This window comes from Haliotis rufescens, unplaced genomic scaffold (genome assembly GCF_023055435.1).
Source record: "Haliotis rufescens isolate VD_foot unplaced genomic scaffold, xgHalRufe1.0.p SCAF_1, whole genome shotgun sequence".
Classification (NCBI taxonomy): domain Eukaryota; kingdom Metazoa; phylum Mollusca; class Gastropoda; order Lepetellida; family Haliotidae; genus Haliotis; species Haliotis rufescens.
Window position 1 is genome coordinate 54,146,462 of NW_025963779.1, and position 25,060 is coordinate 54,171,521.

The 25,060-nt window shown below is 38.9% G+C and overlaps 1 protein-coding gene across 2 annotated transcripts in view; it reads left to right on the forward strand.

Moving 5' to 3' along the window:
* Window positions 1-24,975, forward strand: part of LOC124131566 (semaphorin-2A-like) — a 154,836-nt gene extending 129,861 nt beyond the window's left edge. For both annotated transcript variants that reach the window (XM_046494917.2, XM_046494916.2), the window contains exons 4-19: window positions 12,055-12,103; window positions 12,694-12,762; window positions 13,158-13,268; window positions 13,642-13,735; window positions 14,377-14,538; window positions 15,037-15,158; window positions 15,778-15,886; window positions 16,040-16,094; window positions 16,241-16,388; window positions 16,932-17,124; window positions 17,841-17,968; window positions 18,814-18,968; window positions 19,418-19,497; window positions 19,954-20,196; window positions 21,050-21,138; window positions 21,307-24,975. In XM_046494917.2, the coding sequence (XP_046350873.1) occupies window positions 12,055-12,103; window positions 12,694-12,762; window positions 13,158-13,268; window positions 13,642-13,735; window positions 14,377-14,538; window positions 15,037-15,158; window positions 15,778-15,886; window positions 16,040-16,094; window positions 16,241-16,388; window positions 16,932-17,124; window positions 17,841-17,968; window positions 18,814-18,968; window positions 19,418-19,497; window positions 19,954-20,196; window positions 21,050-21,138; window positions 21,307-21,372 (1,873 nt within the window). In that variant the 3' untranslated portion in view covers window positions 21,373-24,975. The remainder of the gene's footprint in view (window positions 1-12,054; window positions 12,104-12,693; window positions 12,763-13,157; window positions 13,269-13,641; window positions 13,736-14,376; window positions 14,539-15,036; window positions 15,159-15,777; window positions 15,887-16,039; window positions 16,095-16,240; window positions 16,389-16,931; window positions 17,125-17,840; window positions 17,969-18,813; window positions 18,969-19,417; window positions 19,498-19,953; window positions 20,197-21,049; window positions 21,139-21,306) is intronic.
* Window positions 24,976-25,060: the final 85 nt, after the last annotated feature.

Here is a 25,060-nt window from a genome sequence, read left to right on the forward strand (position 1 = left end):
TCAGGATGTATACATCAAGGTGATCCGCCAGATGTGGGGGCTCTCCTTAGTGGCATTTAACAGTGGTATAAGAACTAGTGATGGATTAGTTGCTAAAGAAGGAACTTCACAGAAGCAACTCCATCCAATAAGTACTATGGCAAATACATTGATACATGTGGTTACATTAAGAACTGTTTATTTCCAACAAATATCCTGCTTCTATTACATTACTGCCACAAATCCTGTATAATCATCACACTATAAAATCTTCAGATTTTCAACAGAAGTCCTCTTTACTGTCAACTATCCATAAGCAGTTGTACAGGAAATAGTAGGTTTTTCATTTCCGCTTTTCTTCTGCTGGTGGTGGGTGTGCATCCAGATTGCCCCCATTTGTGAATCCAAAATTCAGCTGGTCACTTGCAAACTTAAAATCATTTGGTGCCCAAACTTTTGAAATAACTGCTGCAAAAAAAATATTTAATGCTCTTCCATTTTCCCTCCGAACAGCTCCATCGATTGATATTTTCAAGTCAAGACTTTTTCTGTTTTGACAACTCATCCATTTGAATTTAGTGTACATATGTATGTGTGTTTTCAGCGCTTTGAGCATGCTTTGTTGTGTGGAAATTAGCACTTTATAAAAAATTGTATTAATTAATTCCAGGTCTGTCAGTTGCATACCTGTGCTAATGGGTTTCACCAATGTTAACATCTATGACCTCCCACATTAAGCTGACATGCTGGGATATGAATTCAATACTGTTCAAAGTGGCATTAAATCCAACCCACTCACTCATTCCTGAAAGGATATAGACACTGGTGTGTTTCTCCCATCTGGATGCCATGAATTGCAGGTGAATGTTACATTGGGGGAGTCCTTCCTTTTCTCATACAAACATCAACATTTCCACAGAGAATGTCCAAAAATTGTACCCTTAATATTGCCCATCTTAACATACCTTGTGTAGCAGTAACTATAGAATACTCTGTAAATAAAGCTTCAAATACCAAGGTCAAGAGGTTCCCTGTGTGTGGAGATAGCTGCAGCCATCAGAGATGGGACTGGTAGTCGATACACAGACTGGAATTTAATCATGGTGGGGTAGGCAGCAGATATCTCCAGGTGGTAGAGGGGTATCAGTACAAGACCTGTCAGTACAAGACACGTTGCCACCAATCTGTACTTTGCTTATGGGAGCATTCATCTGGAGTGTTTATGATTCTTTCTGTATCAAAAGTTGAATTGAATCTGATTCTGACTGGGGTTTGAGTTTCGAAACCACTGGTTATACCAAATTGAAATCTTTCCATATTTTCAAAGAATTCCTTTTTTGGTTAATTTTTTTATCATAGTTTCAGTGGATTCCCCTGTAAGCATGGTTTAGAAATCAACACCTTGTGGTTTTTATGAAAATGATCTGTCCCCACCTCAATGGATTTGGCTTATCTATCCATCTTTCCCTCGAACTTTAATAATGCTTGCTTCTCATGCAGTAAAATGCTTGCTTATACATGGATACAATGGGTAAGATGAGCATCAAAACCATTTCCATAATCACAACAGAGTTCACTGTACAACACTGTTGTCTGATTGTATGAAGCATGTACTGTCCCATGCTGAGATATTGCTGGAATATTGCCAGAAAATAGTCTAAAACTGTTATCACTCTCAGTGAAACTCAAAAGCTGTTTGAAATATTTTTATGAATATTGTCAACCAAACAACAAGGTGCTTTTTCTCTTTGAGAAGTTTCCAAATCCATTATTTTTTTTTTCTTTAGTATGTATCACATCATTAATTGTGATATACATTTGTCTACATATCAGATCAAAACTTTAGAAGCATAGTGACATCTCCATGAAACTTTGCAGGTGTATTTGTCATTACCTATTCAAGGAGGTTTTAATCAGTGTTTGTAACTTTTTAGCATTGAGTAAGTGTTCCTTGGTATTGTAATGAACATGTCACTGACACCTGCTATTGTGTCTCTCGCTTGTTGATAGTACCAGGTGACGCCTACAGGTGTACCATAAGTAGGGTATAACAGGCTGCAGGCGTGACACAATTTGGGTACAACAGCCATCAGGAGTGTCACACATACGATATAACAGTATTGTTACATATGACAAACCTATGTTACAAGATTATAACATCAATACTTTGATGTTGTCAGTAAGCTCTTACTTTCTTCTTTTCAGAGCCATTTATCCTTTTTCATTTCATTTCAAAAGAAATTATCTTAATTCCTGAATTAAAGTTTAAGGGGTTAACACTCCCACTGTTCTTTGCTGTAGGCTATGTAGGTTCAGGTGTTTTATCAAATTTATTGGACATTTAATTTCCTTGACAGTGAGAATTTTTCAAGCAGGTGTCTGATGTGAACACCTGTATCTGTTAGTGTGCAGACATTGTGTTGTGTGCAGATATTGTGTTGTAGAAGAAACATGTGTTGATAGATTACTCAATTTGGGAACTGATTCAGTAATTCCAGAGGAGATCATGATTTTATCAATTCAAAATTTCAGTTAAATTGTGTTTAAATAAATATAGGCGGAGAATGATAAAACAAACAGTGTGTATAGGAAACCACGTTTTTCCTGTATGAGGTTGTTGCCGTGGACAGTTGCTGTCTTGATTGTGAGCCTTGTTCCCTGATACAGTTTATTGTTGAAACTGACTAATGGCCATTCCGGAATCTAATTTGCCTCTGTTTTTACAACCTGGAGAAATCTGATGGCTTCCTGAAACTTAGCACTCTGTTAAGGGATCGCATAATGTCTCTCACCATGTGTATTGCCAGGAAGCTGAGACAATCGGATCAGACAATGTGGCTCCAATAGCATTTCCTTCGTTCTGTTGTTAAAATTCTCCTTCTTTAGAAGAAATGTCAAAATACAGCGTTTTTTCTTCATTGTGCTTCAACATCATTGGGTGTCTTTTGCTTCAGCTTAATTGGCTTAAACAGCTGAGATATTCATATCATGTTAGGTAGATTAAACACCTGGTTGTGTCTGGCAAGTGTCACTGTCTTTGTATGCTTTGAATTAAAGATGTCAAGATGGTAATCATACTTCCTAAAGAGTCACAGCTTGCTTTGCAGAGTTGCATCCCTTATACCCATGACAGGATCTGCTGTTCTCCTTGATTATTATCCATTTTGTATTTGCAGCAGTTTTTTCAAAGTGCTCACTCACTCACTCACTCACTCACCCACCCACCCATCCACCCACTCAGGCAGGTGTTTCTAATTTTCTTGACTGCATTTGATGGGAAATTGTTTAAAAGGTTGAAATTGATATTGTAAGCTTCATACAACAGACAAGGCCTATTGTTCGCATTTGTTTGAAATTAAAAGCACCTGACAATATGTTTTATGCATAAGGGAGAAAATATTGTGTGTGCTTTTATGCAATAAAAGCTCAAAATGTAATACATTTGCTGACAACATGGCTCTGAATAAGTTTAACATTGGATTGTATATTGTATGCATACATTTGGTAAAAACTAAACAGTGAATGTCAGTCTTACGATCGATTTGTTTTGCAAGTATTTGAATTTTTTTAATATATCCCACTTGTTGATGCGCTTGTTGAAGTTAATGTCATACATGTGTGTCATCCAGCTAGGAGGCGCTTAGGAAGTGTACATGTTACACTTATCATTCGCATCATAAAAGTGTGATTTCAGCTGCATACAGGAAGTGCAAGTGTTACTTAATACCTCAAATATGAGGGGACATATGAGCCAGACAGTGATAATGTTGGCTTTCAGATGTCCATTTCTAACATTTGCTTCCATGTGCAATTACAAATTCAAGCATAATGACTGACTTAATTGCAAGAACGTTGACATATTTTTTAATTATACCTATATTCTATTAATTATGGGGTTTGAAATATTATATTGATATTCAAGTTCCTTAATTTCAGATTTTCTAAAATTAATGTTGTAATTTGATTAAAACTCACTCAATTTGTTTAGCTGCATCACTTTGGGCTCTTCGTCCGAGGAACCATCATATTTCTAACATACAGCTCCTCGTCACTATATGGCTGAGATACTGCCGATGTGACGTAAAACTTTAACTCACTCACTCACATACAGCTCAAGGTAGCTTTAAACCTAACTCACCAACCCAAATTCATATATTCGTAACCAGTCAACACTGTTTTTGCTCCCTCCTTTTATAACCTGCAAAATTCTCGTTCAAATTGGCACTGCTGATTTCGATCAACTAATATGCCTCCTGTGTCACTTTTGAAAAATAATTGGATGAAAATCTAATAGATAATTCATTTTGGGCCTGGTTTCAGCAGAAGGGAGACCATTTGTCGAGACTGAAGCTCAGAGTTATCTCATTTGTGTGTCATCAGGGATTAGAGGGACAATTATGTCCTCATGAAACAAATGACAAACTGCAATTGTGCCTGTCATTGCCCTTTGCTTCATAATTATACAGATGTTTTTACTTTTTCATTGGCCCTCCATATTATTCAGCTGTATCTTAGCCACAACATGATTTATAACTACTTAAAAATAAGCCCTGTGTTATTTTGTAAGCATGAGTTTGTTGCTGAATCAGCACAATCGAAGTTCGCAGCTGAATTGAGTCCAGTTTAAGGGTTGCTTTAGAAACTGTCTGCTCTCCTTCCGTTTGTGGGGTCTGAGTTGTTTGAAAATAAATAACATTTTTTGCCAATCTGTCACTGTAATCACACAAGGGAAAAAAGATAACATTTTGACAAAGCACTTTTTTCTCATTAAAGCTTTTGACAACCCAGCTGCCTTTGGACATGAGCCCTGTCAGGTGGAAGGTTCAGAAGCTCTGGAAATGTGCTTCTCAGATCATGGGTCATGCTATTACACAATAAGACAGGGTGGTTTTATACAAGTGGCAAATGTGATGATTAAGGTGGCTGGCTGTTCAATGATTTTACTTCATTAGTTCATTTTTGTAAGAAAGAATCCGATCTGAGCCAGGTTACAATGGCTATGGGTTGGTTCCACAAAGTGATGATTTCATATGGTTAAGAAAGGTCTTTCAATTATTGGTGAAAACATTTAAAATGAAAGCAACCTCCTGCTCGGAATAACTTTCGATTTAATCAGCCATGTTTCTTAAAAGGTCAGATGAACTATGTTTTTTAAATTGAGTTTTGAAAACAAAACCAGCCAATGCCAGTTTGACCCCTTTGCCTGACCTAGAGTTGCAGGCTGCTAGAATGGATGGTTGATGGCCACTGTGTTTACTGAATGTAGATTTTAATATATTTGCTTACCACTTGGATAGAACCTACTTTCATTATGCAGGGTAAAAGACATGGTGACAGTCAACAACATGGCATGATAAATCCTAATCTCTCTTTCAGACTCCAGAGCATATTTTAGTAACTCTAATCCATTCTAAGCTCTAGCAGCCTATACTCATCCCATTCTCAGCTTGCCTGGAATTAAAAGACTTGAGGGTTTCTAAATACTTGAAATTTCCCTCATGCAATTATGTATATAAAACTTTATTCATAATTGTATTTCAGGGACTATATGTTTGTCTGCATAAATCCCAATAGTCACTCCGTAATAGTTAACATGATATCACTGACTGTAGCAGAACTCACAAACGTCACTCAGTAACAGTCAAACAATATCACTGACTATGGCATAAATCCTTTACTATCAGTTTGAGAAGGAAATATAAGTATCTGCTTAGCATTATTCTTTTCCCCCCATAAAGATGTCTGAAAGAAAAGGTCAATGACAACCTTTTCATGTATGGAGTTCAGAGAAGAACAATCCAAGAGGCTCCTTGAGGTGACCGTGGTCTACTGAGCCAGTTGTAATGGGACTTGACAGTCTTGTATTCTGTTGAGGTCTCCTGTTCTAGGAGACACTTGGTCCTCTGCAGCCCTTGATGTCAGGTCAGGGGTCTCTTGAGGATACCTATCTGCTGTAAATCAGGTCTTGTGTCATATCCCGCCCACCTTCATGTCCATTCTGATGTATTTGGGACACCTGGTTGAGGTGATTTGGACATGCTCCAGTCATGTCACAGTCTGGTATGTAATGAATACAGATGGGATGTCCTGAAGAAGAGATGCTGGGGAGAGGCTTGTACATCATATACTTGATGAACCTTTGATATACAAGTTCACATGCCATGAAGCTCACTTGTCTCCACTATGCTTATTCCAGGATAGAACAGGCTCCAAGTCCGTCTCAAAGTCTCTGAACCATATTATTTTCACTTCTGCACAGCCTTACTATAAATCTATAGCTCTAATTGAAGCAAGTCTAGATGTTCCACTGGTTCTGAATCTTCCATCTCACTGGGGCTCCTTTTCAATATAAATGGAGTTGTTTGTTTCTATCAATATTGCCTTTTTTGTAAAGAGTGCTCCAGTACCCTATGTTTCTTGTAAAAGCTGAATCAAATGATGAAGGGGTGGTCACAATGGGTGACCTGCCAGATTGAGTGTCATGCTGTACTCAGTGACATAGATCATTCCTCATACTACCAATCACTGGTCTCCTGACTAGACTTAATTTTTGCTGGAGCTGTGATGTAGCTTTGGTCCAATAATGATAAAGCATCATGAAACACCCCACTCACTCACTCACTCACACACCAATGCCTGTCATACACTAAACAAGGTCCCTGCCTACCAGGACAAACTCAGGAGTGGTGGGGTCGCCCAGTGGTTAAAGTGTGGGCTCATCACAGCTAAGAGCCAGGTTCAATTCCGCACAGGGTACAATATGCAAGCCCATTCCTGCTGTCCTCATCTGTGATGGCTGGAATATTGATAAAAGTTGGTGAAAATAAGACCACTCAGTCGTGTGAACCTCACCACAAGTTAGTCAGGAACCAGCAAGTCATTTGTCGGTTCATTTTACCATCATCAGCCAGTGGTATGTTTGTACAGATATGGGAGTGAGAGCTTGGTGTGGTCACTTCCTACCTTCTGGCTACAGACATGGTAGTATTTGTGTTTACAACCCTACCCAGTACAACTTGTCTCCCAGACTATACAGACAAGAAATGTCAGAGGGCAACATGGCAACATTTGTGTTGCTTTGTAAACTGGAGGTTCTCTAGGTCTCTTGGAAGACAATATGATCCTTGACCTTCGGCAATCAGTCTGAATATTTCCCAAGTTGCGCATTATTAGATGGAATTATAACCCCATCATGTTACAAAGAATGGAAGACTCCTCTCATATTGGGATTATTACAAATGTCTGGAGGTAAAGAGCAAAACCCTGACAAGTAATCCCGAAAATCAAGATCAGATTATTCTTAAAGGTCAGATGTTGTGTTTAATACTCATGTTATTCTGCATTGTACGTTTATGATTTGAAAGGCGAGACTTTCTTCTGTAACAAGAGACATTAAAACCGGGTTGGAGCTTGTGATGTGGTTTCAATTTTGTGTGCCGATTTCTTGTCAATTTATAATGGAATCAGAAGGAGTTTAGAACTCATCTCATCAAATGTTTTTCATATCTGTTTTTGTTATCCAATTATCTTTTGTCATAAGGCCATGCTAGAATGTGAAGACAAATTATTGTATATCGTGTATCATGTGTAGATTACCCTGTTCAGAAGACCTGTCAACATGGCCATGGTGTGTATTAGACATATGACATTATCACCTATTCTTGTCAGAGTCTTCTACAAAAACATCCTTGATTGTGGATGAGTTATCATTTACAAAGGGCTGTTCCAAGGTATGCACCCACTTGCTAAGCACCATCCCCATGCTTAATGGTTTCACCGAAGTGGTAAACGTCTGAGACCTGCATCACTTCTGGTTTTCCTCTCACATCAAGCTGACATGCTGTGTTGTAAATGAAAAGGTGTTCAACAGAGCATAAACCCAAACTCACTCACTCCACTTGCAAGACATGTTCATTTTGTATCACCTACTTGTAACACTATCTTTATTGATTGCTAATATGCTTCAAAATTATTTACCAAAATTCTGAAAAAATTGTCAAAGTCCTTTTCTCTTCATTTTTTTAAGGGGCGGTCGGGTAGCATAGTGGTTAAAGTGTTCGCTCGTCACCCCGAATACCCAGGTTCGATTCCCGACATGGGTACAATGTGTGAAGCCCATTTCTGGTGTCCCCTGCCGTGATATTGCTGGAATATTGCTAAAAGCGGCGTAAAACCATACTCACTCACTCACTCTTCATTTTTTGCTTCTTCTATCACAATTGTATGCCATTATGGTATGAGGGGCCATAATGGGGTTAATGAATAGCAAAAATTCTTGCCCTGGTGAGGAATTCTTAAGCCAATGTTTGGTCACGGAACTGGGGGGAAATTGTGCATTTTGGCATAATCCATTTTCTGCTTTACTGCTAACTGTAACAGAGGAGGCTTGGGCTGGGTTGAGTTTTACAGACCTTCATCGTCAATTTACAAAAACATCTTTCTGTTATCGGCTGATCGTGGTTGCCACTCACAGAGCTCGTGTAGAGAAATAACAAGTTGCCTGATGTAGCAAGCTTCTCAAATTATGGGATGTTAAAGTGTAGATGGCCGACTGAAAAAGGAAAAGAGAACTGTTTTTATTGTTGTCATTCTGTTTGCTGTTCAATGTAAGTTGGCATGTTATTCGCTGGAGAGGTTTTCAGAAGAAATTGTCAGAACCAAACAAGCATGTGTTTGTTGTTGGCAAAAAGTTTATGGTATTCAATGTTGGGAGTTATTTGATTTCTCATGCACCAAGTAATTGGAAGTCATTTAGAGCTGTTAAATAGGGTGCAAAAATGTTAGTGTTTTGTTATCAGGTGACAGTAACAAAATGTTCATGATATATATCTGGATAAAGCTCTCCCACTTTAACTTTTGTTTTGCTTGGGATGGGGATTATTTGTTTTTCACCATTGATCCAATAAACATGACAAAAAAATCTATCAGGGGAAGTATGCTTGGAAAGGAATATTTTCTACTTGAAAGAATTCTTTGTGTGAATAATGTTTTGGAACTCCATATTAGCCTGCCAAACTGTTATTGGTGGTTGGATTTGGAAAATTGATGTTTGGTAGTCCTCAATTTGCATTTGAGGTTCAGCGCCTAAGCAGTTGTATCATATAATGATGATGCAAAGACAGAGTATAGTAATGTAATTTGACTGGTTTCTACCATCTCGCCCTTTTCCAGAGAAGCTTGGAAAACAAATCACAGCAATGCCTTGTCTGTTTTCTCTTCATACCCAAGGCATAGAAAAGTTATCATTCACTGGTATGAAGCCTTGAAAAGGATGTACGTCTTTTGCACTATCAAGCTCAGGGAGCTTTTAATTGGTATTAAATTTCTGTTAAGGTTTTGTTAATTGCTGACACTTATTTTACTTTTTTTTGTAAGTTTAGAATCTTGTGGCAGCTTTTTCAAAAGTTTACAACAATCCTGATGATTTGTGTGAATTACTTTTTCTTTGTGGGATGGTGGCGTACCCTTCTGGTTGGATCAACACACTGAATGCCTTGGTTTGATTTCCAAAACAGGTAGTGTCTGAAGCCATTTCTGGTGTCGCTCGCCGTGATATTGCTGGTATAGTGCTAAAAGGGGAGTAAAACTATCCTCACTCTGGTGTCACCCACCGGGATATTGCTGTTATAGTGCTAAAAGTGGAGTAAAACTATGCTCGCTCACTCTGGTGTCTCCCGCCGTGATATTGCTGGTATAGTGCTAAAAGTGGAGTAAAACTATGCTCACTCACTCTGGTGTTGCCCACCTGATATTGCTGGTATAGTGCTAAAAGTGGAGTAAAACTATGCTCGCTCACTCTGGTGTCTCCCGCCGTGATATTGCTGGTATAGTGCTAAAAGTGGAGTAAAACTATGCTCACTCACTCTGGTGTTGCCCACCTGATATTGCTGGTATAGTGCTAAAAGTGGAGTAAAACTATACTCACTCACTCTGGTGTCGCCCGCCGTGATATTGCTGGTATAGTGCTAAAAGTGGAGTAAAACTATACTCACTCACTCTGGTGTTGCCCACCGTGATATTGCTGGTAAAGTGCTAAAAGTGGAGTAAAACTATACTCACTCACTCTGGTGTTGCCCACCGTGAAATTGCTGGTATAGTGCTAAAAGTGGAGTAAAACTATACTCACTCACTCTGGTGTCGCCCGCCGTGATATTGCTGGTATAGTGCTAAAAGTGGAGTAAAACTATACTCACTCACTCTGGTGTTGCCCACCGTGATATTGCTGGTATAGTGCTAAAAGTGGAGTAAAACTATACTCACTCACTCTGGTGTCGCCCGCCGTGATATTGCTGGTATAGTGCTAAAAGTGGAGTAAAACTATACTCACTCACTCTGGTGTCTCCCGCCGTGATATTGCTGGTAAAGTGCTAAAAGTGGAGTAAAACTATGCTCACTCACTCTGGTCTCCCGCCGTGATATTGCTGGTATAGTGCTAAAAGCGGAGTAAAACTATACTCACTCACTCTGGTGTTGCCCACTGTGATATTGCTGGTATAGTGCTAAAAGCGGAGTAAAACAATACTCACTCACTCTGGTGTGCCTAGTATAGTTCTAAAAGCGGCATGATACCAACTCCCACACTAGTGATAATGTTGTGATGCAAACTGTCAAGGAAGTAGCTTGTCCTTCACAAGCAGTGGCTACTTATATTGTGATCTGGCCACCAGTAGTTCTGAATTATTCATAAACAGCAGATCCATTTTGAAGACAATCAGATTGCGTGAGCTTGTATAATAAGGCTAAAGATACTGCCAACAACATAATGCAAGAATGGTGGAAATCATCCAAAAATCTAATAGAAATGTTTTTTTAATGTAAGTTGTGATTTTTTGCACTCAAGAGAAAATAAGGTTGACGTTGAGCTGAAGGTTTATCACAATAAACATACAAGGTTGTACTGAGAGGCCATTCGCCGATCTTCATACATTGCATTTAACATGTATATACAGCTGTTACTGTAAATGGTACAACATGCATCGAGCTTTCTGCATGCTCATGACATCATGTGATTTCCGCCTTGTATTTCTGATGATAACACCAAGACATGGCTGTTTTGTTGTCTAAATAGATGGTGATGGGTGTACATGGGATATCATATTGTTACAAATGTCGAACAGCGGGATGTTTATGTAATGCTAGTTGATGTTTTTACAAGAAATCGAGAAATATTTTGGTGAAACATTTTTTGGTTGATTTCATTTCTGTCTCAGATATTTGCATGAAAACGTTGAAGTGATGGTTAAATGTTGATGTCATTTGAGAAACTTGTGTTTGTAACATATATTTACTAATCTGAACATTTATCATATTCATTGTCGCATTTAGTTGATCCATAAATCATTGCTTGAAATAACGAAATGTTCTGGGGATTGATAAACAGCTCAGGATCTGTGAAGTAAAAACAAGAGCAGAGAAACTGATTTACGAGTAAATATGTGAATGTTTTAGGAGGTATTGTGTGACAAATCATGTGGATATTGTGCTATGTGACCCCTCGTATGGTACTCACTTAAGGAGTTTTCGGGGTTTCTTGTTACGAGTTCTGTCAGAGTGCCCTCCCCTTAACGACAGTTTAACATGAAAATCAATAGCCAACATAATTTCACCCCTGGCTGAATATAAAAATGTGAATTTGTGAAAAAGGTGGAAGGACGAAGAGAAGACTGTTTTCTTGAAGGGAAATGTGTTGTCTGTCATTAGTTTGGAAATTTTTTGCCCAATGTCCAGGAATTGTGAATTGCGCTAATTTTGTCTGATTTCCCAGAGCAGTTATCCAAGCATAATAATCAATGTGAAATGTCGTCTTGTCAACACAAAGTGAAATTAATTGCTGTTGGAAGACATTTACAAGAAAATTACTGAAGTTTTTGATTGATTGAAAAACTTCCTTCTGATGTTAGGGGAAAGATTTGAAGCATCAATATCATTTTCTAATTCTCATCACTCCATTTATCTAGTCTTGTCATTACGGTTAAATGTGTTAATAATGTTACATGATATATCTTTCAGATAAACTTTGATGTTTCAAATTGTCGATTATTCACCCCAAACTAATTGTGTTGTTCTCAATTTCAGGAACAGGATATATGGACTCAGTCTTACCAATGTCACAGACAAAGCAAGTGTAAGTATATATGTGTCAAATAATTTTCACGACATTTGGCTGGCATGGTAAGTCAGCAATTCCTGATTAGAGTTGCCTCCCTTAGCCATGCCTGAATCTGCATTTCTTTTGTTTACATATCAGATGTGTTCCTTGGTTTGTCATCACCATACCTTTGTCAAAGTGGCATCCATTTACAAACTACATCACTCTGAGCTTTCAACTCACGTTTGGGGGCATGGGTGGCCCAGTCGTCTAAGGGCCGCGATTCACTGTGCAGAGTTGTGTCCCTTGGGCACGCCAGAAACCTATGATTGTGGGTTCGAATCCCGGTTCGCCCCGATTATGTTTCTAGGTTTGCTCTTGGATTTCACCAAAGTGGTAAACGTCTGAGACCTGCATCACTTCGGGATTTCCTCCCACATTAAGCTGACACGCCGTAATATAACTGGAATACTGTTAAAAGCGGCGTTAAACCCAACCCATCAAGGTACAGTGTATCTCAAGTATAGCTGATTGTGATGTAAAACAACGTTAACTCACTCACACTTCACTGCAATAGTTTTTTTTAGGGTAACATTAGCTTGTGTTAATGTATTATTTTTCTGTAGGTACGGAAAAAGGACCTCTCCCCCAACCGTGCTGACGTTGGCAGATGTAAAATACAGGGCAAGAAGGAGGTATGTGGTTGTATGGTTATTCTCGATATACTACTGATAATAATACAATTTATCAACTTTCTTAATCCACCATTGGACAGAACTAAAACTGCTGATGTTAGAATGTGGCCTAGCGGTTCCACTGAAGACCCTGGTTCCATCCCCACATGAATACAACTTGTGCAGTGCATTCCTTTCTATCTTTCTATAATGCTGGAATGTTGGTAAAAGAACTCACTCACTGAAACTATCATTAGTCGCAATTTTTCATCGTAAAAAAAACAATGATTAATGTTTCCAGTCAGTTCAACACCTGACAACGATGTCCGAGCAAGGCCAGATGACATATTGTTGGCTAATACTACTTTCCTCTCAACACAAAACCACGTCTTTTCATATTCTGTTGTTTTTCCCAGCTCCCAGACTGTCAGAACCACATTCGCTTCATCGCCCGTAACACCAGCAGTTCCAACACACTGTATGTGTGTGGCACCGGCTCCTACAACCCCACCAGCTACCAACTCAGTGTAAGTCTGCTGCACCTCACAGCAAGGAGGTGGCGTCCATTAGACCCGTTATGGTTAGAAGTCATCTTTTGGAAAAATTGCATTTAAGAATTGGTGAAAAGGATGTACTTGTTGAGAATGTTTTTTATAAAAGTGAAGAACATCTGAAAGTAGTTGCATTAGATTTCTTTCATCCTCACGCCATTATTGATTCTGGAGAAAATGTATGTAATCATCTTTTTATAGTGTGACATTACAGTGGCTCCAGAAACAGAAACTTGGAATGTGAATGAACGTGGTTTAGGGCTGATGTTCCAAAATGTAATGATGTTTAATAGTCTTCAAGATATTAGTGGCATGCAGGTTAATATGGCATTGTTTGTTTCTCTGACAGGTCCCAGTTAATGACTTCCTGGTGTTGTCGCATTCGTCAGGAATTGGGATGTGTCCGTATGACCCCTTTGATAATGCCACAGCTTTGTTTGTCGGTAAGTGCAATTTGAGTTAGCTTCTACATGAAAACAGTATATATCAGAAGGAGGATTTTGAAACCCAACCTGATCAGTGTCAGCGTACCCTCCACATATTATTGTTATATAATTCATTTATATACTGCAGATATCCAGGTACGAAAATCTGCTCGAATGCAGGTTTTTTTGTTCCCCGACCAGTGGATCCATTCGCATTCCAGTTATCATTCTCAACTCCCTGGGAGTATACAACCCAAGCTGCCTTGGGGCGCTAGAAGGATTTTACATCTGCCTCACATATTGGGTACCCTTTCCCTTGCTGGGTGAACAGAGGTACATTTGAACAAAGTCACTTGCCCAGGATGACACCACACATTTTGGTTTGTCTGGTCCAGATGCGATTAGTTGTAGGTCACCTCAATCAGGCTGTGCTATTGCTGACTGTATTGTAAAACAAGAACCAATCACCCTTCCGCCCACTTACTCACATGCCTCGCATGCTTGGCCAGACTAGGCAGACTGATGTATGCACCTGTCGTTGAGTCACTGCAGCTTAATACCTCAATGACCAGCTTACTTCCTGTTCCAAGTCCATCTGTTCTTTATGAAAGCAGTTGTATCAACAAAGCTAACTGTGTTCCGACTTTGTGTGGTTGCAGAGGAATCCAACCCTGGTGACATTCCTGGCCAGTACTCGGGGACAGTCACAGACTTCATCAAAGCTGACCCTATACTGTTCCGCCCTGACCTCTACCACAGAAATGGAACCATGGCCGTCGGCTACGTCAGGACTCAGAGGAATGACCCAAAATGGCTAAATGGTAAAATAAATGATTGTGTGCCTGTTAGGGCTGTATACTGGCAAAAAAAAAAGTTTTTGCAAGGCCTGTGTATTACAATATGTATTGCAATGTATTTGGAGCTAAAAGTGTTTGACAGTGATTGACAGTGATTGTCAATGATTGACAATGATTGACAATGATTGTACATTCAGATCCTTTTTTCTGGATACATAAGTAAATATTGGTCAGTATGGCTAGTCTCATCCATTTTGTAGTCATGGATACAGGGGAGATAACAGCATGAGAGAAAAATTACTTCAGTTTTTCGCAGTTTCATCAATCAATTTCTATGGAGTCATCATTTGTGAATTAATTTCTGTGTAGATTGTAGGTTCATACCCGGTTATAACTGAAGAACTGTTCGAAGCTCACTCATATCAACAATTAGTCGGAAATGAGCTGTGGATGAGCTGTGACTCTTCGTGTCTCTTAAAGTGTGTTCTGGTCTGACAACGCTGACATGTTTCTGTGTTTCAGAGCCCCAGTTTGTCGGGTCCTTCGACGTGGGCAACCAAGTCTACTTCTTCTTCCGCGAGGTTGCATTGGAGTACACCAACTGTGGCAAGAAGATCTACTCCAGAGTGGCCAAAGTCTGCAAGGTATGCCATGCATACTGCATAATACTTTCCTAAAAACTGGCTGTGTATAATATGAGCTATTTGTGATATCACATTTTCTTGAGTGAGGTCAAGTCTGTTGTTTATGTTTCTTTTCCCTGGGGGAACTGTAAGAGATAGCTAGTCTTGTCTCTATGATTGCTCCGGGTGGTGGTGGGTTAGCATAGTGGTTAAGGCTCATTGCACGCAAACCTTGGTTCAGTTCTTCACATGGGTAAACTTTGTGAAGTTCTTTTGTGGTACCCCCACAATGATCTGGTATAGCAACCTTACACACGCATGCACACACACAACCCATTTACAACCAGTCCACCAACCAACCCATTCACAACCAGTCCACCAACCAACCCATTCACAACCAATCCACCCACTCAGGTTGCCATGATACAACCATGATAATCCTAACTGCTGCATAAAAAAACACTCACTTACTTTTATCGTCATTATGTATATATTTAGCAGTCTATATATATATATATAACAGTCTAATCATAAAAGTTGAACCATTCATGTTGTGATATGAACCTGTGAAAGGCCCAGCTTAAGATAAGGATGCTGATGGCATCAGTTGTGGAGGCTGATTATCTGACTCTGTGTACAGAACGACAAGGGAGGGAAGGCTGTGCTGAACCATGTGTGGACCTCCTACCTGAAGGCTCGACTCAACTGCTCCATCCCGGGGGAATACCCGTACTACTTTGATGAAATACGTGAGTAGCAGGCACAACTCGTACTCATCTCTGTCATCAGGAAAAAGTAACTCTTTATATCATGAAAAATGAGATGAGATGTATCTTTTATGTACAGTAAAGTTGTGTTGCCAGTTTGTGAAATATGTCAATCATATTTTCTTCTTTCTGCAGAGGATGTGTATTCAGTTGATGGGCAGACATTTTATGGGCTCTTCACAACAAATGTGTAAGTAGAACTCCAGGCAGATCTTAAACTGTTACTGATTCCATCATTCACAAAGGTTTGTCTGAAGTGTGAGTGAAAAAGGTGTGTCAAGAGGACAGGAAATGTTATTTGAAACATAAAATAATTGTTTTAATTTTTTTTTCTAGAAATGGCTTGACTGCCTCAGCCATCTGTGCATTTACTGTGCACCAAATTGAACGAGCTTTCAACGGCCCATTCAAGGACCAGACCAACAGCAAGTCTAACTGGCTTCCTGTACCAGAGGTAGAAGTTCCAGATCCCAGGCCAGGAAATGTAAGAACATTGTACAGGGTAGACTTTGTATAATTATAATAGATTGTCTACTGGTATCTCAGTCAGTGTACAGCAATGACTTCACCTGAATCAGTGTACTGGTGATCCTGCTTGACAATAGGTAGTTTTTATGATGATGAAAGGAACTTGTTTTGTGTAAGTTCATGAAAATATGTGCCAGGATGCTGAGACAGCAATGATCAACCAAACACATATTCATTAGTGTTATAACAAAATCTGACATTTGTGAATTTGAGACTTTTGGTATGTGGCCCCTAGTTTGTGAAGGGGAAGGGTGGCCCAGGAGAATGAGCAGTAACTGTAAGGATCTACTTGTCATGGGTCAAATCCCCAGTTCTCCTTGATTGTGATTCTTTGTCAGTCCGCTCCTACCTCTGCTCCTAGTTTCACCAAAATGTGGTAAACATCTGACCTGTGTCACTTTGGGCTTTGCAACGTAAAACTGAAACAGTTTGATGAAACTGAAATATTGTTAAATATATATGTGACCCAACTCATGCAATAACTCACTCCCATCTGTAGTGTTCCGTGGACGACACCCGCAGCCTGCCCGACACCGTCATCAACTTCATCAAGTCCCACCCTCTGATGGACCAGGCCGTGGCGCACCAATATGGCCGCCCAATCTTCTACAAGGGCAACTGCCTGATGCAGAGGCTAGCTGTGGCTTCCAATGTGTCTGGCCATGGGGAACTGGTCTTCTATACCGCCAGTAGTAAGTCCACACTCATAGCATCTGTTATCTAACACTACACAATGTTGTAAAAGAATTTCAAAATTACAGTGCAAGGAGCTAAAATATTTCAAAATATTACTGGTATACGTCAGTGCATTTTAACTCTGTTCTGAACGACTGTTTTGAAAAATGACCCATGAAGATCCTAGGTTAGAATTGAGGTTGGGTGGTCAGACTCGCTGACTTGGTTGATGCATGTCATCGTATCCCAATTGCGTAGATGGATGCTCATGATGTCAATCACTGGATTGTCTGTCGGTTATTTACAGACCACCGGCATATAGCTGGAATATTGCTGAGGTTGGCGTTAAAAAACAAACAAACTGTTTTAAGATCTACCAGACAACCTACCTCACTTTTTATTGTTTCGTAGTTCCTGCAGAAAAAAAGCCCATGTTTTTTCCCTAGATTATGTACATCATATTTGTGGTCCTACCAAATGTTCCTGCTTCATGTGAATCAGATCCATTACAGTTAAAGTATAAAGATGGCTAGTACAGTGTGTTTGAAAAATGGAATACAAAAAATATTATTTTTTCACCTGCATAATTTGAACAGTCTTTATGAAAATGTAATACTTAATTCTTTGTGGCCTTCATTATGATTCATGTTATGTTGTCAGTGTCGTCTCAGTGGAAGTATTTGTGGCCTGTTTTGTCAATCATTTCCTGTCATTGTCATTCTGATTGCTTCAGACACTGGGCTGGTGTACAAGATATTTGCCTGGCCATCCGAGTCAACGCATAAGGCTCCACACAGCATCCTGTCAACTATTTTCAAACCATTTGAATCTGTTAGGCCTGTGTGGAGTATGAAGCTTCATGTAAGTATAGTGAGGCAAAATTGTATCGTTGCTTGTTATCAAGGCATCAATTCATATGATATATCAAGATGTAGATTGTGAAATTCTACAGAGATATTTTCACAGGTGAACCAAGATACTTCACATGATTTTTGAACTTTAGATGTGAAGGGACAACAATGTAACCTCTAATTCCACACCTTACTCTGTTCAAATCCGTTTCCTTTGAGGGAAAAACTTTCAAAAATAGTGATCATTCAAGTTTCCTGTGGACAGTTTGTTAGAGTTGAATACTGACCTGTCTGTCTCCTCACAGGGCAAGTATGTGTTGTATACTGACCTGTCTGTCTCCTCACAGGGCAAGTATGTGTTGTATACTGACCTGTCTGTCTCCTCACAGGGCAAGTATGTGTTGTATACTGACCTGTCTGTCTCCTCACAGGGCAAGTATGTGTTGTATACTGACCTGTCTGTCTCCTCACAGGGCAAGTATGTGTTGTATACTGACCTGTCTGTCTCCTCACAGGGCACTTGTTAGAGTTGTATACTGACCTGTCTGTCTCCTCACAGGGCACTTGTTAGAGTTGTATACTGACCTGTCTGTCTCCTCACAGGGCAAGTATGTGTTGTATACTGACCTGTCTGTCTCCTCACAGGGCAAGTATGTGTTGTATACTGACCTGTCTGTCTCCTCACAGGGCAAGTATGTGTTGTATACTGACCTGTCTGTCTCCTCACAGGGCAAGTATGTGTTGTATACTGACCTGTCTGTCTCCTCACAGGGCAAGTATGTGTTGTATACTGACCTGTCTGTCTCCTCACAGGGCAAGTATGTGTTGTATACTGACCTGTCTGTCTCCTCACAGGGCAAGTATGTGTACCTGGGCACGGACATCTCGGTGACGCAGCTGAAGATCGAGATCTGTCAGAAGTACATGAAGGTGGACCAGTGTCTGTACGACCCCTACTGCGGCTGGGACCGCGACGCGGGAATATGTCGCAGTGGCAGCACCTACAGAAAGTCAGTACCTCACTCCAGGTTTTGAACATATTTGGTCACATCACAATTACTTCCACAATTCCTTCTGGCTAGATGCTGAGGGTGGCCGAGTGGGCTCGGGTATCACTATTGGCTGTGCAAGGATCCATCCCTTATATGGTCATGGGTTCAAATCCCTAATTTCCCCAATTATGTCTCCTAGGCCTAGAGCATCATAACCATGATGAATCAGATCAGATTTTGAGGGGTGGTTAAAAAAATGATAAAAAGGGGGTGCACCTCCTCTTGATCAGTCAGTGCTTGTGTTTTTTTAAACCTATTCATGTAAGCCACTTTTATCACTTTAATCCTCTCTTCCATATTGTGTTCATATGCTGTGCTATGGCAGAAATACAGTTATGAATGGAGTAAACCCCATGTTAAACACTTGATTGTTAGCATATAGTTTCATGTTTGTTTCTTGTTTACAGATTGGTCACATACAGACATATTGATCGGACCATGGCCTGGGAAGCTGCGATTGAAGACGCACTCGGACAACCATTATATAGTAAGTTTATCATCATCATCATCATCATCATCATCATCCCTAGTATGTTTTAGTCGTGTACAGTTCTTTATCATAAGTCCAGAATAATTCAACTCTTAGATTTTTTATCCAATTATTCAAACAATGTGAATTGGGAGGCATTTTATTTTTTAACAAACTGCTCAAGGCATCTGTGTACATTAACTGCCCCTATGACTCACGTGAAGCCTGAATGATTAGAAGGACAATGTACATGAAGTACTACAAGTGAAGAAAGAAGATCTGTAGATATAGGGGGACAGTCATGGGAGGTGCTTGTTTTGGTTGTGAGGCCCGCGAGAATGAAAATCTAATACTTAATGGCCTTAAAAAAGAAGATTATTCTGAATGATGCATTGAATTCTTTGACTGTGAAACTTTATTCAAGTATAATTATTTCAGCAGCAACATATTCATGATGTAAATTTTCTTTTTCAGATTCTAAAAGTATATGGAAGGCTACAGGCAGTTCGCTAACATTACGAGTGGAGTATAAATTAAATATTGAAGGTTTAGTCACATGGACAAAGAATGGTTCACACGTACAAAGTGATCGCCATATTCTAGCCCATGATAATTCCTTAGTGATCCCTGACCTGACAGCAGCGGACCAGGGCGTTTACAGAGCTGCTGACACAAAGAATAGGCTTGTAGCTGAATACGCAGTCTCAGTAGATACCAGTAAGTATCAGCATCAACACTTTCAGCTGTACTTTAAAATAACATCAGTTTACTCTAAGAACCAACTTTGTACCTGTGTTCATGGTTTGACTCTCAGAATCATCTTGGTACCTGTGTTCATGGTTTGACTCTCAGAATCACCTTTGTACCTGTGTTCATGGTTTGACTCTCAGAATCACCTTTGTACCTGTGTTCAGGGTTTGACTCTCAGAACCACCTTTGTACCTGGGACTGTGGGTTTCACTAAAGCGAAAACATCCACAATCCCTGTCACTAATGTTTTCCCTCTCACATCATGCTGACACGCCATGATGAAACTGAGATCATCCACTGATTTGAAAAAAAATATATTGTCTTTTGACCGGAGGATACTTACTCTGAAAACTGTGTAGTTTTCGCTGACATTGTGGACTGGTGCTTGTTTCTTCTTTTTTTGTCTCAGTGTTTGATGAGGTAATGTAGCTTCAGACCAAACTGTTAGAAAGATTCAGGAAAAGCATGTCTAGGAAACTGTTCAGCAGAGACAGAATGTGTGGTGTCCTGGATGTCAAGTTGCAAGCTGGGACTAATGGGGGATGTGATGGCCACAAGGTCTGCTGACTGTAATTACACTGCTTTCCTCTCCACCAAGTAATATCAACTCTCGGAATGACCTGGCTGTGTTAGTACACTTGTGTGCTTGATGCTCACACTATCCGCCACTGGTTTGCTGACAAAGCTGATAAATCACAAATCAGTTACTTTCCATAGGATCAAATATAGGCAATGATATAATATTAATGATACTATTCATGTGTTGGTAACTATGGTAACAATTAAATATGAAAAACTAATATTTGGTCTTATTTTTCAGCTAAAGAAGAAATAGAACAAAGATGGATAAGAAAGTTTGACGAATGGTGTCATGAATTTGAAAAATATCAGAATGATATCAGGATATGGGTATGTATTGTCAAAACAAATCGAACAAAAACATAAAGGCTTCATCAAATTAACATGTGTAATTCTGAACTTCGATAGTAGAGTGTTTTCTTGAAATTTCTAAAATTACGCCATGTGTTGATTATTATATTTTCTAATACTTAAAAATATTTCTTTTTTAATTTTCAGGAAAATAAGTGCAGTTCATGTTGTCAGAGTCCTGGGAATGCAATATCTCAGTTTGGTGGCAAATAACAATAGCTGTGTGGTAACATTGAGACAATTGAATAAACCTGTTTGTTCACACAGTGAACACACTGCCTTAGTGCTTGATGCGCTGTCCTGTGATATGAAACGTGATCAGGCCATTCCCAACCCAGCAATGTGTAGTAGAACAGACCGATTACCACCGACACATTCAGACCTTTTTTTTCTGGGGAATGGACGAGAATATGCACAAATGGCAATTCATATGACAGAGAATTCTGTGCTTGTGGAAACGACGGACACAGTTGGATTTGTGTTTAAAAAATATTTTTAGTTGCCAAGTACACGAAATACGAGAATGAGTGTATGGTCTTTCGTTTAATTTGATTTAGAGGATGTAATGATGGACTTGATGAGATTGCGTTTCCATTTGTTGTTTTATTTCAAATTCCAGAGTTACAGTCATGCAGGATTTGTGGACAGAATGGTTACAGGGTTTTAGAACAAAATGTTTTTAGTGTTTTCGTTCAAAACCTTGAGAATTGAAGTCAAGAAAAAGAATGTTGAAACTCATGAGGACTTAATCACGAATTGATGGAGAACTGGAAGCATGGAATTGAAATGATTATATTAAATGGCAGAGAATTGGACAAGTTTATTTGGAGTGAAAATACATTTGTCATCTACAAGCAATAACTCTCCTAGTGGTGAAGAATGGTTTAACTTTTCTACAAAGATCTGAATTTGAAGTATTTTTTTATTTGCTGATTTAATCACACCAGGAAAGAACTGTGCATACTTCTAGAAGGTTTCACAAAGGGCAAGATAAATGGTGACACATTACATTGCTGGAACAAACTGCCATGTCAGCAGTTTTTGCACACCTATCCATTTCAGTGTATTTGTGGTGCATCAGGATTTTATGTGAAATGAACATTTTTTGTGATTGACACATTGTCAGTCATGTTTCACAGAGAACACTGCATACTAAACTGGTTCTTTCACATTTGTTTGAAGACTTTAATGAGCAACAGATGAACCAGTTGCAAATGTGCATACACAATGCTATGAGTACTCTTGCCAGGGAAACTCTCAGTGTGAAATAGATGTATTTTATGTCAACACTTCGTCCCACGAGCTGGACACACAGTGTCCTTGATAAGGTTCACAATGCATAGGAATAAGAAGAGGAATAGTCCGACCTGGAGATGAAAGAACGGTGGATTCTCTGCACAGTCTAGATGGATTGCCTCAAACAGCATTTTGCAATGCATCACGTGTAATATATTTGTGCACAGACCTCAAGATGAGGTTTGTGAACTTGTGGTTATCATAATATGTAAACATTATGACGGAACTTTCTCCATTGATTCTGTACAGATTCCTAGATTTTTTCATGAAATGCATTTCTATGGCAGTTACATCACATGAAATGAACGTGTCAGTCCTACCTGTCATTGAGGTGTTGATAGTGATTAATTTATTGATGGACTACAAGCAATTGATGGAGAGAGTGTATTCTAGTGGTAATCAGCTGGATGCCTGTTATTGTTTGTGTATCTTGTGTACAGATATCATTGCGCACAACCCATATATGTAGAGGAGTCAAATGGCCGGCCGTCAAAACCTGTGAAATTACTCCTTGAAATAATGTAACGTCTTAAACAAAATATACATGTGCATGTAATGAAATGTGTACTTTATTTTGTAACAGTTTGGGTGGAATATTTTAAAAGCTTGTTTGGGGAGAAAAATGGGATTTTACAAGTGCTTCTTTTAGTTATAACGTTTTTGGTAATAAAATCCTTCTAATAATTGATCACAAATTTTATTTAGTAAATAACATCATCCTTTCAATAAATTATTTTAGTAACATATTTTGAAAATTAAGTATATTATTTTAGGATATAATTTCATCAGGGAATGATGGGAAGGTCATGTGATCATTGTATCGTATCTCGCCCTATGACTGTGCAGGAACAGGGCTAGCTCATACCTCAGTGTTCAAGTCATGGTCACTACTTGCCTTGGTGCAAACTACAGACAGCTTGTACATGCAGTGTCAATCATGGATGGTGCTCGATGCACAGGGAGCATGCTGCACACTAAGCCTGTGCTCAGTTAGATTTTGAAAGCAGGCCTTTTAGGTTGAAAGACAGAATACTGGTTTGCAAATGCATTGTGTATGGAGCAGTGAAGGTATTTTAATAAAACTATCGTATCTTAGGTTTTACTTGAAATATATTTGAATTATCTTGTGTTTACATTAAACTTCCATTTTCATATCATCAGGCGCGTTGCTTAGCGATGTATTGTAATCAAGTTTTTCCTTTCATATGATGTCATGATCCAAGATATTCAAATGTGTAACTATCACAAACTGAACCATTTGTATTTCTCACGTCAAAACAATATATTCCTGAAAGTACTATAATAGGAATCTGTCATAGGAAATGAATATCTTCCAAAGGCGTACAATTTTTATCGCACTGTATAATACTGGCATAATATGAACTCTATATGCCGTCCATAAACTGTCTGTGATGCGGTGTGCGTACAAGCTGTCTTTATGTAAACATGTAGATAAGCATTTTGTAATGTAATATATGAATGCAGATCTTTGTATAATGTTGAGGAGTTTGGTGTCACACTTTTGATGTGTGTCTGAGTTCTAATGTTTGAAATGACTGGGTGGATGTGCAAAGTTTATATAGAAATATATATATTTTAGTTTATACAAACAGTCGATACTGAAGTGGTAGCACAGGATTGCTTAAATGTTCAGAATTTCAGATCCAATAATTGGACATTACAAAAGCTCCCTGGGTTGTTTCAGCAGATGCCCAAACAATATTCCTACGATGGGTCCCAACTCTACATCAGCAACACATGCCATGGTCATATCACAACACTTCCTGGTTATCAATTTGGGTTTATCTAAATATTATAAAAAGTGAAGATTTTGATTTCTTTCTATAAATACTTTAACCAAATTACTGTTTTGTTGCTTGATAAATTTACCAAATATTCAGGAGGTGTTTGTAGAAGAAATGTTCTATTATTTCAGTGTGTCTTTGTAAATTAAAAAAAATCACCAGGGACCACTGGGGTGCACATCTTGAAAAGCAAATGGCTTTATTTTTATTAATTATTGAGTTTACAGATTAACTTACCTGAACTTCATAAATTTGGAATGAAATACTAATTATATTACAAATTTGATGTCTTTTTTCTTTCTTAGAAGAGTCTGTTGCCTAATTTCAGGGAAGTAAAACTTTGAATATATTTTCGGTCTCAACTGGTCTATCAATTTTAAAGTGTCTTTTTGTCTTAAAACATTTTTCAAAATTTGATATTAATTATGGTTTGGGGAAGAGAAATCTGTAAACCAAAAAATATTAAAGAACAGGCCTGTGAGAAAATAAGTGATTTCTCTGATGTATATTTTGTTCTTGTATTGAATGAAATGGTCATTTGATTTGCAAGTTTCCTGAAGAAAGTAGTTTATTTTAGTTGATGTATTTAAGATGCAAGAATGCTGTAGATACATGTGTACAGTGAGTCACCTGAGACAGGTGATGTTATTGTAAAGTCTGTACATTGGTTGGTCAAATGTCAAAAGGCTGCAAAAAATAAATTTACATGAATTTATTATGTATGACTTCTTGTTTTGTCTTGAGCATCTTGACGGAGGGGGGGGATCATCTGCGAACCCATATATATTCACACACACACA